Source organism: Canis aureus, chromosome 21, assembly GCF_053574225.1.
Source record: "Canis aureus isolate CA01 chromosome 21, VMU_Caureus_v.1.0, whole genome shotgun sequence".
In the NCBI taxonomy this organism is placed as follows: Eukaryota; Metazoa; Chordata; class Mammalia; order Carnivora; family Canidae; genus Canis; species Canis aureus.
This window is the reverse complement of record NC_135631.1, coordinates 54,342,589-54,355,883: the sequence shown is the minus strand read 5'-3', so window position 1 is coordinate 54,355,883 and position 13,295 is coordinate 54,342,589. Positions and strand designations below refer to the sequence as shown.

Below are 13,295 nucleotides of genomic sequence, written 5' to 3'. Positions count from 1 at the left end.
TCACCTCGTCCCGAGGACCACGGCGCCGGCGGCGTGGGGCAGCTCCGAGCCGCCCCCAGGACGGAATCTCAAGGGCGAACGGACCCTCTCGCCCTAGTAAGTGAAGTGGAGATGGTTTCCGTGTATCGGAGAGCCGGCAGCCCGGGACAGAACCCCTGGGACACAGTCGCTGCCCGGAGCACCCACGGCCTGCGACACGAACCAGGGGTCCCCTGCAAACCTGGGGGGCCTCCCGGGACACACACGTGGAGCCGGGGACACCTGCACGGGGTGCCGGGTCCACCGTCCGCTGGGTGCTGGCTACTGTGCGCACGTCAGGCGACTTTGCGGGCAGGGCGAGAACCCTGGGAAAGCAGCAGGACCCCCAGAGCACACGTGGCAGGCAAAGGTGCACCCCCTGCAGCCATGACGGAGAAGCTCCTGCACGAGCCGCACGGAACTGAGCTCTAGAAAGGTCTTGCCTGGGTGCTGAGGGCAAGGGAGGCCTGCTGTCAGGCCCAGCAGGCCCGGGCACAGGGAGCAAGCTGCAGAAGGACCCAACGGCCACGTCGGAAGCTCCCTGCTCCCGTAAGAAATCCCCCCATCGTTACAGCAACGCTAAAAGGCAGAGGGTTAAAACAGGGCTAAGGACACCCGGGGGGCTCAAGGATTGAGCGTCTGCCTCCAGCCCAGGGTGTGACCCCGGGGTCCTGGGATCAAGTCCCACATCGGGCTCCCTGCATGGAGCCTGCTTCTTCCTCTGCCTGTGCCTCTGCCTCTCTCGTGGATAAATAAATAAAGTCTTGAAGAACAAAAAAAAAACAACCCCAGGCCTCCACCACGTCTGACCACAATCCAAATCCAGCAGGCGTGAAGAGAAAGTGGGGTTTGTCGCGACACAAGGCATCAGCAGAGACACGCAGGTCGCCGGGCAAACAGCAAAGATGACCCGGGAGGCGGGGACGTGAGAGCCCGTCCACACGTGCTCAGGAGGCGGAGAGTGAGCCAGCCTCCAGGACGGGCCCGGCCGGCACCCTCACTCCCCAGCTACTGGGCTCCAGTGAGGGAAGTGGATGCAGGCCTCTGGGACTCAGGGTCCCCACAGGCCACGCGGGGAACAGCACCCACGTCAAAGGGCTTGCTGGGGAGACCGCCTGTGGCGAGGTGTGCAGACCCCAGGCCCCTGCACCAACCCTGGTGACGGGAACCCCACTCTGCTCCAGCTCGTGGGGGGGGCAGGGGCGGCGCAGGGGCGGCGCAGAGGGGGCTCCTTCAGGGTCACGCTCACCCCTGCACACCCTGAAAGCAGGCGGGTGACAGCGCCCCACAAGTGGCAGGGCCACTGCAGCTTCAACCCCAGCAGGGCCTCACCGGCACGCAGGTCGGCTGAAGGCCCGAGCTCCCCGGCCCGCGAGCAAAGGCCTCATGCCCAGAAGACGGGTGCGTGTGTGGACGAGCGCACGCATGCGTGGGCAATACACGCACCAGGACGGACACCGTGCACACACAGATAATCCACAGATAACACTTCGGCCAGGCCTGCCCCGCGACACGTTTCTTTACCTTGGAGCCCCCGCGCGGTCGTGATCCTTGCTCAGCATCAGCAAGGTCACACCTGGGCTTCTTCATGTTCCGGGACCCACAACGGGTTTGCTGAAGCTGTCTGCTGTCACTCGGACCCCAGACCTCCTTCCCTACAGTGGAGTCCCCGGACCAGCAGGCTCCCCGGACCCACTGAGAATACTGATCCAGGGCGCTGTTAACCCTGCCCTGGCACCAACCTCGGGGGAGCCCCAAGGGGCAATACCGCGGTCCTGACAGCTGTCAGCGGACCCTGGGCCACACCGGCCCCGAAAGCAGTTGCTGGGAACCACACAGGCCCCTCCACTCCAGGAAAGCCCCAGGCGCCAGGGAGCCCCGTGAGACAGGACGCTCGGGGTACAGACTGCACGAATGTCGCAGCCCAGCAGGCCAAGTGCCAGGCTGCCACACAGACAGGCTCCTGTGACAGTGTCCACCGGCGACCGAAGCATCTGCGCAAAAGGACACTGCATGCCGACCCGAAGGCCGGCCGCCCAGCTGGCCAGGAGGGTGGGGAAGGGACAGGAGGCAATGATGAGACACGTTAATTATATCTGAAACCTGCGTGTTCTGAAATGCTGCCATCGCACTGGTCCCCAGAAATACTCCGGGGACCCCTATCCCCACTGGCCGCCCCTGCGGCAGACGCTCAGGCCAGACAGAAGGGGCGGCTCCGACGTCCTGCCCACACCCCTGCTCTCCTGCCGGACCCTGAGGACTTGGCCTCCTAAATGCACTCTGGCCACTGCGGTGTCCTAGGCTCAGGCGCCCACGGCTCGCCCTGAGGCAGACTCAGGGTTGCTCAAAAAGGGGCTGTGGGTCCATGTCGCACAGCAAGCAGGGCAGGCATGATGGGGCATCCTCACGCCACGCCCAGGGGACAGGGTCCAGCCCAGGGCCGCCGAAGTCCGCAGCGTCCGTCTGCGCTGCACCCGAGACCCCCGCCCCGGAAGTCAGACATCGAAATCCACTCCACAGCCATGTGCTCACGAAGAAGCAGGTTTTTCGGATGCACGTTAGTGCCTGGTTCCCCAGGACACCCCGCAACCCTGCTGGCAATCAGCCCAAGAAGGTGGGGAAGCTCAAACTGCTTCTCAGAGCTCCCAGCTTTTCGAACCAACGCGGAGATGTCTGTGACCGCCGACGGCCACTCACAAGCCCGTCGAGGGCCGGGACCTCCAGCAGCCTGGCACAGCCTCACTGACCCCAGGGCTCGAGACTCTGCTATCTGACCACCTCGCCGCCTAAGGACCGGAGAGGCACACCCGGTCTTCACGAGGCTCAGACCCATGCTCTTGGTGCAACAGGCCGTCGGGACAAGGCGGACAGTAAGCAAGGACCTCACTGTGCCACTCTCTTGTGGAGGAGTTCAGAGGGCGGCGTGTGGAAGGATCGTGGGAAAGCGCAGGGCAGGTAAGCGGGGGAGCGAGCCGCGACCTAAGTGAGAGGAGGGAGGACCTCCCTGGAGAGGAGGAGTAAGGAGCCCGCGGGCTGCCAGGGCGCCGCTGGTGGCGGGAGGGCCCTTGGTGCAGCGGGAGCGGCCGCCCGCGCGAGGCAAGCTCGTGAGGGATGTGGACGAGGACACCAGCCCCCAGCCGGCTCCCCTGGGAAATCACCGCGCCACCTGGCTTCCTGCACTTTTATCCCACCCGCAATGTACCAACAACGGAGGCACCTGCTTTTCCGTGAGTTTATGGCCCTTTGATCGTTTACCTTCCAGTTTTTTAAAGCTCCCCTACCAAGTGTTCCCGTCCAGTCCCTTTGTCATAAATGGGCTCCCAGGTTCCAGCAACAGCTGGCGGAGCATCCACCCCCCACCCAAGCCCCGTGGGCCAGGTCGGGGGTGAAAAGCGTGCCCCACCCACCCTCCCTCCCTCCGTCTGTCCACCTGCAGGAAGCAGAATGCCAGGCTTCCCATCCTTTCCCAAAAAGCCTCCCCCACCGCACGCAGGGCGCCAGAAAGTTCAGTAAGAGGAAACCTCAGAATCACCTAAGTGTTTATTCTTTAAAGATCAATTATGGGAAAAGCTCTCTGAGGTCAAGAATGCTGCTCATTGCCAATTAATAGAGCTTCCGACACCTCCTGGGGTTTTGGGTGTCTTCCTAGTATAAAAGAAAAAAAAAGTAGTATGTTTTGTCGGGGTCCCCCTCCCACGCCTAAATATGTAGCCTGTGCTGGGGAACCGCCAGGCTGAGCCCGAGCGAGCGATGACGCGCGGCGGGGAGGCAGGGGCCCTGGGCCGGGGCGGCGAGCACAGGGGAGCAGCCCCCCACCCCCACCCCAGGTGAGGCACAGCCCGCAGAGGAAAAGAGAACAAGTGACAATAAGGGGCCCACGCAGGCCGCCACACGGGAATCGAGGGACAGAACCGAACCTACCCCACTCCCAACACTCAAATAGGAAATTTATTTCAAAAAGGATATTTTATTTATTTGAGAGAGAGAGAGAGAGCGAGAGCGAGAAAGAGCACGCATATGAGTTGGGGAGGGGAAGAGGGAGACGCAACCCCCCCCCCCCGGAGCGAGACTCGATCTCAGGACCCTGAGAGGCAGATGCATCACCCACCGAGCCCCCAGGCCCCTACACGGGAAATTCAACAAAGTTTAAAAGCTCAAGGCTCCACTACTGCAGGCGCTTTACCGAAACGGATGATTTTTAAGTTCCTGTTTCTGTCAATATGTAGCATTAAAAACAAACAAAACGCCCAAAAAAACCAAACCCCCAGTTGCGACTACCTGTTGGCCTGTTGCTGCATTTGGTGCTCGTGGACTCCGCCGCAGGGCTGGCGGGTGGGCGCCCTGTCAGGGTCCCCAGTGGGTCCCACCCTGGGTGCGGAGGGAACACACAGGTTCTGGGCGCCGGGACCCACCAGGGCAGCCCCCCGTGCGCCGTCCTTCTAGCGACAGGGGGTAGGACGGCCGCCGCTCCCTCGCCACGTCTCACACACCCAGACCCGAGGGCCTTGTGCGCGGTCGGCCCCCCTCCTGGAAGACGGGAGTGACAGGTCCCCATCCGGGACGTCGCCTGGGACTGTCAGCACGCGGCAGGCGCTCTTGGGCCTCGAGGCGCAGCAGCCGTGGCCCCCGCGGGGCACCGCCGCTGGCCACACAGCCTGAGAGGGACACCCTGGGAACCAGGACACCCACAGCTCCCTGCTTTCCAAGCCCAAACCGACCTCGCCACAGAGCCCCACAGCCCCGCCTCCACCACTGTGACAGCCTCCCCTGGGCCGGGGGCAGGGGGACCCCGGATGCATGCGCCACACGGAGCGCAGGGGACGGGCTGTGACCTACCCGGGAGGCCTGGCCACGACCCCCGCAGAGACAGAGCGCTCTCTGAGAGCCGGGCAGCACCTGGGGGCACAGGTGCATGTGAGGCACCCAGAGGGCCCCACGGCCTCAGTGGCAGGGTGACCTGTGCACCGTGGCCACCCCAGGCAGGGCCTCCCAGGCCACGGGGCCGACTCGGACGGCAGTCAGCATCCGGCGGGCACCCAGAACGCACCCCGGACGTGCAACTGCAGGCAAGGGAAGCGTCCACGCCTCGCTGGCAGGCCCCGCGGCAGGTGACAGCGAGCAGCCTGGTGGCGGCTGGTGGCCAGGGCCGGGCTGCCCACTCTGAGCAGCCCACAAGGACCAGGGCCCGAAGCCCGGTGTCACCATCACGTGCGCCCCAGCCCACTGCCTTCCTGCCAGGCTGCCCCCCCCAGCCCCACACGCCCGCTCTCCAGCCACCGACGGGTGCAACAGCGCAGGGTGCGGCCCCGAGGTTGTGACCCGGGCTGGCAGGCAGCGTCTCCCGTCACAGGCGCCAGGTCAGCCTGACATCGCGACCCCGCAGAGGGTCCAGCACACAGCGAACACGCCTGCCCTGTGTCCTCAAGGCCACACGGGGGGACGGGGAACAATGGGGACGGACCGTGGCTGGTGGAGATGGGACGCACACGGTTCCAGGGGGTGAGGCAGCGTCGGGGCGACACCAGAGGAACCGCCTGGAGCAAAGGCGCGGACGTCGGAGCCGTCGGACAGCGCGTCCCCGCGGAGCAGGAGGGCGCGGGGCGAGAGGGGCTGCAGGCTCCCTGCCGGGTGGCTCCGGGTCAGCCGGGGTGACGGGCCCCCGCACCGCGGCTTCTGTTTCCACGGTCACCTCCGCCCGCCTGTCCAACCCGCAGTGTCCCCGGGGGCTCGTCCGCAACCCCTGACTGCACCTCGTGGGCAACGAGCCGTCGGGACCCCTTCTCCAGATCCCCCTTGCCCCTCGCAGTGCAGGAGCTGCCGGGCCGCCCGCCCCCGGGAGGATCCTATGCACTCACCCCAAGCACCAGGCCCAGGAGACCGGCTCAAACCACAGCAGCCCCCCCACAACCCTGGGGGAAGCTCGCGTGAACAGGAGCCGCGCGCGGCAGGGAAGCCCCGGGGAGGCCGGCACCACGTGCAGCCTGCACTAGGCCCGTCGGACGGACGTGTATGGCTTCGGCGTCCTCTTTGGAAAGGGACCCAGGTGACAGGGAAGCGATGACCCCTCAGGAGCAATGGCCTCAGGCGTCATCTGCGGACCGCGGGAGGGGGGCCGGCCCATGAGGACGCGTGGCCGCTCCACAAGGCTGACGCCCAGAAGGTGCCTTCTTGCTCCGTGGCTGCGCGCTCGCCCCACGACGGCCACCGCCAGGAGGACCCCAGTCCCTGCCTCGCCGCCCCAGGAGCCACACGAGATGCTGCGACAGGGTCCGCTCGCATCTTAGAAACAAATGCACCACAGCCTCCTCGGCCACCTCCTTCTGCCAGAGACTCGGGCATCAGGGGCCAGCAGGTGGGCTGGGGTCCCAGGGGTCCCCGCGTCCCCTTACCCCGGCCCCGTGGCTCCCATTTCACTAAAGTGAAGCTCAAGCATCAGACGAGAACCAGGTCGGCCTGTCCCCTCACTGTGTGGCCCCGCGACAGGTGCCTGTGGGGCAGTCAGGACCGACCACTGCTCAAGGTCGAGCCTCTGGAGGCGGGAGGGGGGTCCCGCTGGGGAGTCCAGAGCGAAGCTCCCGACGTGGAGCCCCGAGCCTCAGGCCTCAGGCATGAGATGCAGACAGTGGGCCGCTGACACCCGATGGCGGAGGCAGGACCCGGGGCGGGCTCGGTGCCCCCGCAGGTTCACCGCTGGACATCCCTGGGCAAGCGTCCCGCGTCCAAGACCCACACGGTAGCCTGTGCAAACCAGGCATGTGGGCTGGGCCAGCACCACGCAACCCAACCGGGGGAGGCTGCGTCCGCTGGCACCACGGGACCAGCCCGCCCGGCATGGCCGCTGTGCGTAAGACACGGCAGGCGGGAAGCAGTACGACAATGAAAATGCACAGCCACGTGTCCGGCACTGAGTCCACACTCACGCGGCTGTATGGTCTCTACACGCGTCGCCCCGAGTTCTCCACGGCCCGTGGGCGGGCGAGGACGCGGCCCCCTCGGGGAGGCCCGTCTGCGGGACCCGCTCCCCACAGGGAAGCCCACCTTGGGCTCCAACGGCTGGAGGGACCCTCACGTCCTGAAAGAGCAGGACGGCCCCCCTGGCCCCGGACCCCCAGCTCCCACCCGACCAGACCCGCCTGAAGGGTGGACGACTCCTCCAAGACAGAAAGACACAACAAACGCGGCTACTTGGTCTCTGAGTGATTCTAGAATTATTTTCTCCGGCAGACGTCAAGCCCACGCCTGCAAGGACGCCGTCGAGCCGATGCCGCGCTGGCGGGGAAGAGGACGCACGGGCCAAAAGGAGCCCGTCCCTTTTCTCTAATCAAAAGTCAAATATACGCTTAATGTTTTTTTAGCGTGTATTTACTGACTTAGAGCATCTCCGTGCTCAGACCCCGCCTGGTTGGACGTCCTCGCGCACCAGCATCTTCCCACCAGCCCACGCCTCACAGGAAGGCGGGCGGGCTCCTGTCATCACGTTGGCCCTCCATCTCAGGGCTTCGGGATCAAAATAAAAATGATGATAAATGCAGAATTGGAGGACGCCAAGGAAACGTTGCATCGCAGGCGCCAGAGAACTGAAGCGAGGTCACCCCGCAGTCCCCTCCCGCCTCCGTCTCAGGGCCCATGCGCAGCGACAAACGCCAGGGACGGAACGAGGCGGGGCTTCCTCCTGGGGGCCGGGGAGCCTGCAAAGGGGACGAGAGCCTGGCGGCCGCACCGCCTGACTGACCCCAAGACGGCAGCGCACTGCGTAGGGGGTTTCCCCATGACCCGCCACCCACCACCGCCCGGAGTCGTGAGCTTGGGGCTGCAGGAGCCCACATGGTGTGCCAGGGAGGGTGCAGGGTCCGCGGGCCCCCAGCTGCCATGGCACCTGTCTGTCCCGCCGCAGCTGGGAGGCAAAGCAGGTGGGTCTCTGGGGTCCCCACATCCCGCCACGGTCCACCTGTCACTCGTGAGGCAGCCACGCGACTCCCTGCGCGCAAGGAAGAGCGTCTGCAGCGGATTCCGCCTACACTGACGGTGCGGCCGCGCCGCCTACCAGCACCAGCCACTGCGCGGGCGCCGGCCCACCGGACCGGGCAGGGGCGGCTCACCAGGGCAGGACGCGGACGGGCTTCGCAAACCAAACGCCATCTGTTTTTACGTGAACACGCTGCAGTGATTTCAAACAGTCGAGAAGGCTGGGACCTCACATGCGCATGGTCCCCTAACTCTGCTTCCAGAGGCGACGTCCTCGCTCCAGGACATCGGGGAGCAGCACCCATCGGCCCACAACAGTGACGGGTCCCATCATGAGGCTCTTCTAGAGCTGCGTGCCCTACGGCGCCGCCGCCCCAAGGCGACGTTGTACACCCGCCAGGCGGACACGGACGCGAGCTCACGGTACGCTGCAGCGAGTCCAAATCGGCTCCTCTGCCTCACGAAGCCCCTGTCAAGGTCTCCCCATTGTTAGGAGACTCAGAATGCACCCTGGGCGCGCTCTGCAAAGGCGCTTCCAGGTAGACGTCCTAGCGGCCCGGGTGCTCTCGGCATGCGAGGGCCGGGACGGAGGACCTGTGTGTCCTTCCCCTCGAGGGGCAGAGTCACGGGGAGCAGGAGTCTCCAGCCACAAACCTCTGGAGGGAAAGGGAGCCCGGTGGACACGTCCTGCTGCCAAGACACGGCTGCGCAAGGCTAAAAGCGAAGAAGCTACAGGATCCCTCTCTGGCTAAAAACACAGACGGCGGTGATGGGCTCTGGGAACGGAAGTCATTTCTAGGGACCGATCCCACATGAAGACTCGGGGGGGGGGGGTATTGTCCTCACCCAGGTCCTGCAGACGCTGCCAGAAGATGCAGGAATCCGGCTGCGCCCACACATCTGCAGACGCCGCGAACACCTCCCTCGGCCAGCGAAGGCCCAACCTCGGGCTCTGGGCCACGACCCCGCTGCCCTGAGCCACGGGTCGGACGAGTCGGGGACGCAAGGAGGCCCGCTCTGGCCTCGCCCCGCCGCCCCCAGCGCTCGCTGGAGCAGCGCGTCCAACTGCGAAGGGCGGAGGGCAGCCGCGGAGTCCAAAGCAGCCAGCGCAGGTGTGAGCAGAGCGGCGGCTATGTTCCCAGCGATGCTCCGGGCTGTGCTCCCGGCAGTGTTCCAGGTGGTGCTCCCGGCTGTGCTCTGGACCGTGCTCCTGGCCGTGATACGGGCTGTGATATGGGCTGTGATACCGGCAGTGCTCCCGGCAGTGCTCCTGGCTGTGATACCGGCAGTGCTCCCAACTATGCTCCCAGCTGTGCTCCCGGTCGTGCTCCCGGCTATGATCCCGGCTGTGCTCCCGGCCGTGCTCCCAGAAAACTTCATTTACAAAAGCAGGCAGGGGGCCAGCCAGCACCGGAGCTGGGAGGGAAGGTTCCAGGCCCGGGGAAATCGGGGCTGAAATGCAGCGGAGCGACAGCAGGGGCGCTGGACAGAAGGCAGAAACCGCTCTCAGAAGGCCGCCTGGCGGCAGGTAAGCAGGCGTCGGGCGGCTGGGATCACACGGACCGCTCCTCAGACGTCTGATGTCCAGCACGAGCATCCGTGCTTTGGACTCAGAACTCAAGAACCAAAACTATAAAGGTAAAGTTTGATTCTCGCGTGAATACTTGGAAATTCGACAGTAGGCCTGACAAGCTGCGGCACGTTCACATCCGAGCGTCCGGCCGCCGACGCATCAGTCCACGCTCCACTCCCACGTTTTAACCTGAAGCCATCACGCCTCCTGCTTTGTGTATTTTTCTTAAGGGTAACAAACGCGGCTTTTGTTTATAGTAAGTAAATAAAATGGGCCTCGTAACAGGGGCGTAGTCCCTTCCTCGGAGCCCTGGAGGCTGCGTGCAGTGGGAATGAAGGACTCTTTGGGTTTGAGCGAGCACATGCAGGATGCAGGGTGCCCTGGTAACGGAGCGACTGTGCCCTGAACACGTGGAGGCGGGGTCTGCTGTGACGTGAGAAATGCGAATACTTCTCAAGTCTTGAGCTTTTGAGGTTTTATAATTGCAGCCGAGGGATGCCCGGGTGGCCCAGCGGTTAGCGCCGCATTCAGCCCAGGGCGTGACCTCAGGGTCCCAGGATTGAGTCCTGCGTTGGGCTCCTTACATGGAGCCTGCTTCTCCCTCTGCCTGTCTCTCTGCGTCTCTCTCTGTGTGTCTCTCATGAATAAATAAATAAAATCTTTAAAAAATAAATAAACAAAAATAAAATTGCAGACGATGGGCAGACGGTGGTCTCTATTTCTAACCGCCCCCATTTCCTCATTGAGCAAAGTCTCACCTCCGGCCCCGCCCCCCCAGACCAGGCTTCTCCTCCTCCTCCGTCCTCCATGGAGAGTGTCCTGCCCAGTCCTGCCCCGGGCACTTCCTCCAGGGAGGCCACCCTGACCTCCTCTCCCTCCCTCCTGCCTCATCATCTTATTTGCCAGCTGTCCCACGTCTGCCTCCCCCCACCGGGACTCACGAGCCCCAGGAATCAGGTTGCCTTGTGCAAGGCTGTCCCCCCGGCCCCGATGCCTCGTCCGGCACAGTCGAGCACCGAAGGATGAGAGGGAACTATCCGAGACACGGCCAGGCCCGGGCCGGGTGACTTCCGTGCGGGTGCTCCAATCCCCCCGTAACCTGGACACCATTCACCCTTTTTTACCAGCAGGGAAACTGAGCTTTGGGGGTGTTACGTGACTGCCCCCCGTCCCCATCAAGGCCGCAGAACTAGGGCATCATATTTGAAAGGAAAAAACTGCGTCTTAGAAGTGTGGCTGTCTGTCCCCTGTTCCACCAGCCCCGGGGCCCGTCCCGCCCACGTGCTGGCTCTGTCCCTACAGCGGAAAGCACAGTAATTTAATGCACATGCTAATTTGGGTGCTTCTGTGTCCATAAAAAAACTCTACATCTCAGCAACTCGGTGACCGAGCCCTGTAAGGCACCCAAGCCCCAGCTCCGGGGGGGGAGCGGCTAGGATCAGAAAACCATTCGTACGCTGAAGATCAGAAGAAACTCTTCTCTGTAAAGACTTGGGAGATTTCTCTAATTGCTGTAATTGCAGATTGCTCAAGACTGGGACTCACTGTAAATCATCCCATTTTCTGAGAAATTCTGGAACTGTCATCTGATTTTCCAGGAACGGCGGATGCGAGCTGCCAAGTCTGGCTGCTGGGTTTTTACAGGAGGAAGACTGTGCCATCAAAGGCCACCAAATGGCGTGACCGAGCATTTCCTCCGGGGGGGACGGCGTGGGGCTGGGCTGCCCACCCCGCACTCGCCCACCGCTCCCTGGCTCCTGCAGCGCGGCCTCGGGCCACTGAGTCAGCAAAGACACACGGCCAGCCCGTCTGTGCGGGGAGGCGATCGTCCCTCCGTGTCTGTTCCCTGTCCGTCTGCCCGGCAGGAAACTGAAGACGGGGCGGGGGGGTGGCGAGGAGCGGGCGGTGGCAAAAGGGCCTGCGCGTGTGCCATCAAGCCTGCCCTCCATCAGGCCTCTCCACTCTGCAGCCCGCGGGACAGGACGGTGCTCACTGACTTCCAGGCTGACCACCCTTCCCCCCCAGCTGTGGTTTCCCTCGTCGCGCCCTGGTCCCCTCCCTCTGGGAGTGACAGTGTGAAGTGCAAGGCAGCAGGTCAGGAGCTGCGCACAGGCTGGACCCAGACAACGGGCCGCAGCTAAGTGGCCACCGGGGAGCGGGACCCACGCCCCGTGGATGCAGCCCAGAGCTTGGCTCAACAGGGTGAGGCCCCTTTCCGAACCGGGACGCGAGCACCGGAAGGCAGGGGGCCTGACGCGGAGCTCGCCCGCTGAACGACGCTGCCGCCAGCACCCGTGGCAGCTCTGCGAGGGCAGCGGCACTCTTCTCGGGCTTGTGACCGACGGCGGCCTTCTCTCCAACTCAGTGGTGGCACCGAATGGCATCCCTAGCTTTCAGCCTCTCTAAAGGCTCACGTTCCCTCCGTGCCCAAAACCACTAAAAAGGAATCTCAGCACCGTGATGCGCAAGCAAACGCTCATCGCTATCGCCGAGGGCGGACTTGACAGGTTCAGGGCGGGGAAAACAAGTGCAGACATCGGCAAACGTCAGAGCGAGGGGAGGGCACGCGGAAGGACCTCAAACCTGGGAGCTCTGCTGGAGAGAGAGGCCGAGAGAGCGACCGTGAGTACTGGGAGACCTGGAGGGGTTGATAAAGATGGACAAGCCTGGGGCCCCCGGGGGGCTCGGTCGGTGAAGCGTCTGCCTTCCGCTCGGGTCCTGGGATCGAGTCCCAGGGACGGGGTGTGTGCGTCCCTGCTCAGGGGGACGTCTGCTTCTCCCTCTGCCCTCTGTTCACGCGCCTGCTTTCTCTCTCTCTCTCATTCTCTCCCTCTAAGAAATAAAATCTTAAAAAAAAAAAAAAAAAGACGGACCAGGCCTGGCTGTGCATTCCTTCAGGGACACCCCTCCAGATTGAAAAGTAAAAGTTCAAACACAAACGTGGTTGAGAAGATGAGAAGCGTCCCAGGGAAACCCACCCAGCAGCCCACGGAGAGGAGCTCGAGACCCCGGAGGAGCGGGTCTGAGCTCGTCCTGCACAAACACCCCCCCCCCCCATTATCTGAGGGAGGACTGCGTGTCTGAAAGGCAAGCCACGCCTAAGCCAAGAGACCTCCCTGTCCCCACTCCTCTCCCCGGGTGCTGTGTCTGCACGGACACTCTCCAAGCTACCGCTGCAACGTGCCACCCGCAGCTTTGGGGCCCAGCAGGCGACAGCCCCAGAGCCTGCTCCTTCCCGACGCCGCCTCCCGTGCCTCCGAGGCAACACCGCACAGCGACGATGACAACAACCGTCTCAAAGATGCCACAGACAAAGAGAGGACATGCGATGAGGCCTCCCAAGCAAAGCAAACCGTGGGAGACACGCAGGGACCCTGCGGGCCGTGCCAACAGCCCCGGCGCACACCCTCCCATGGGGACCCGCTGGTCACGAGCTACGCCTGCACGCGGGCCCTCGGCCACCACCACGTGCTGGCGGCAGCCGTCCACGCTCACGCCTACCTGGTAGTATGGGTGGTGCAAGAAGGAATCTGGGCAGCCAGCCAAAGCCATGGGTTCCTTCTTCGAGCTACATTTACCGCTCCTCAGCACCTGCAACAAAGACAGACCGTCAGAGCCAGACCAGAGGACGAGTTCGCTGCTCACCACTTGACTGCAAGCGACCCGTCCCAGCGGGCAGCCCCTGGACAGGGCTCAGGCCGTGGGGCACCCGGTCAGGACGTCTGCTCACGGGGCCCAG

General features: G+C 63.9%; 1 protein-coding gene across 3 annotated transcripts in view; it reads right to left on the bottom strand.

Annotated features, from left to right (window-relative positions):
• Positions 1–13,295, bottom strand: part of GRB10 (growth factor receptor bound protein 10) — a 157,787-nt gene that overhangs the window by 91,535 nt on the left and 52,957 nt on the right. For all 3 annotated transcript variants that reach the window (XM_077864166.1, XM_077864167.1, XM_077864168.1), the window contains one exon: positions 13,058–13,147. In XM_077864166.1, coding sequence (XP_077720292.1) covers positions 13,058–13,108 — 51 coding nt within the window. In that variant the 5' untranslated portion in view covers positions 13,109–13,147. Of the gene's footprint in view, positions 1–13,057; positions 13,148–13,295 lie in introns of those variants that run through there.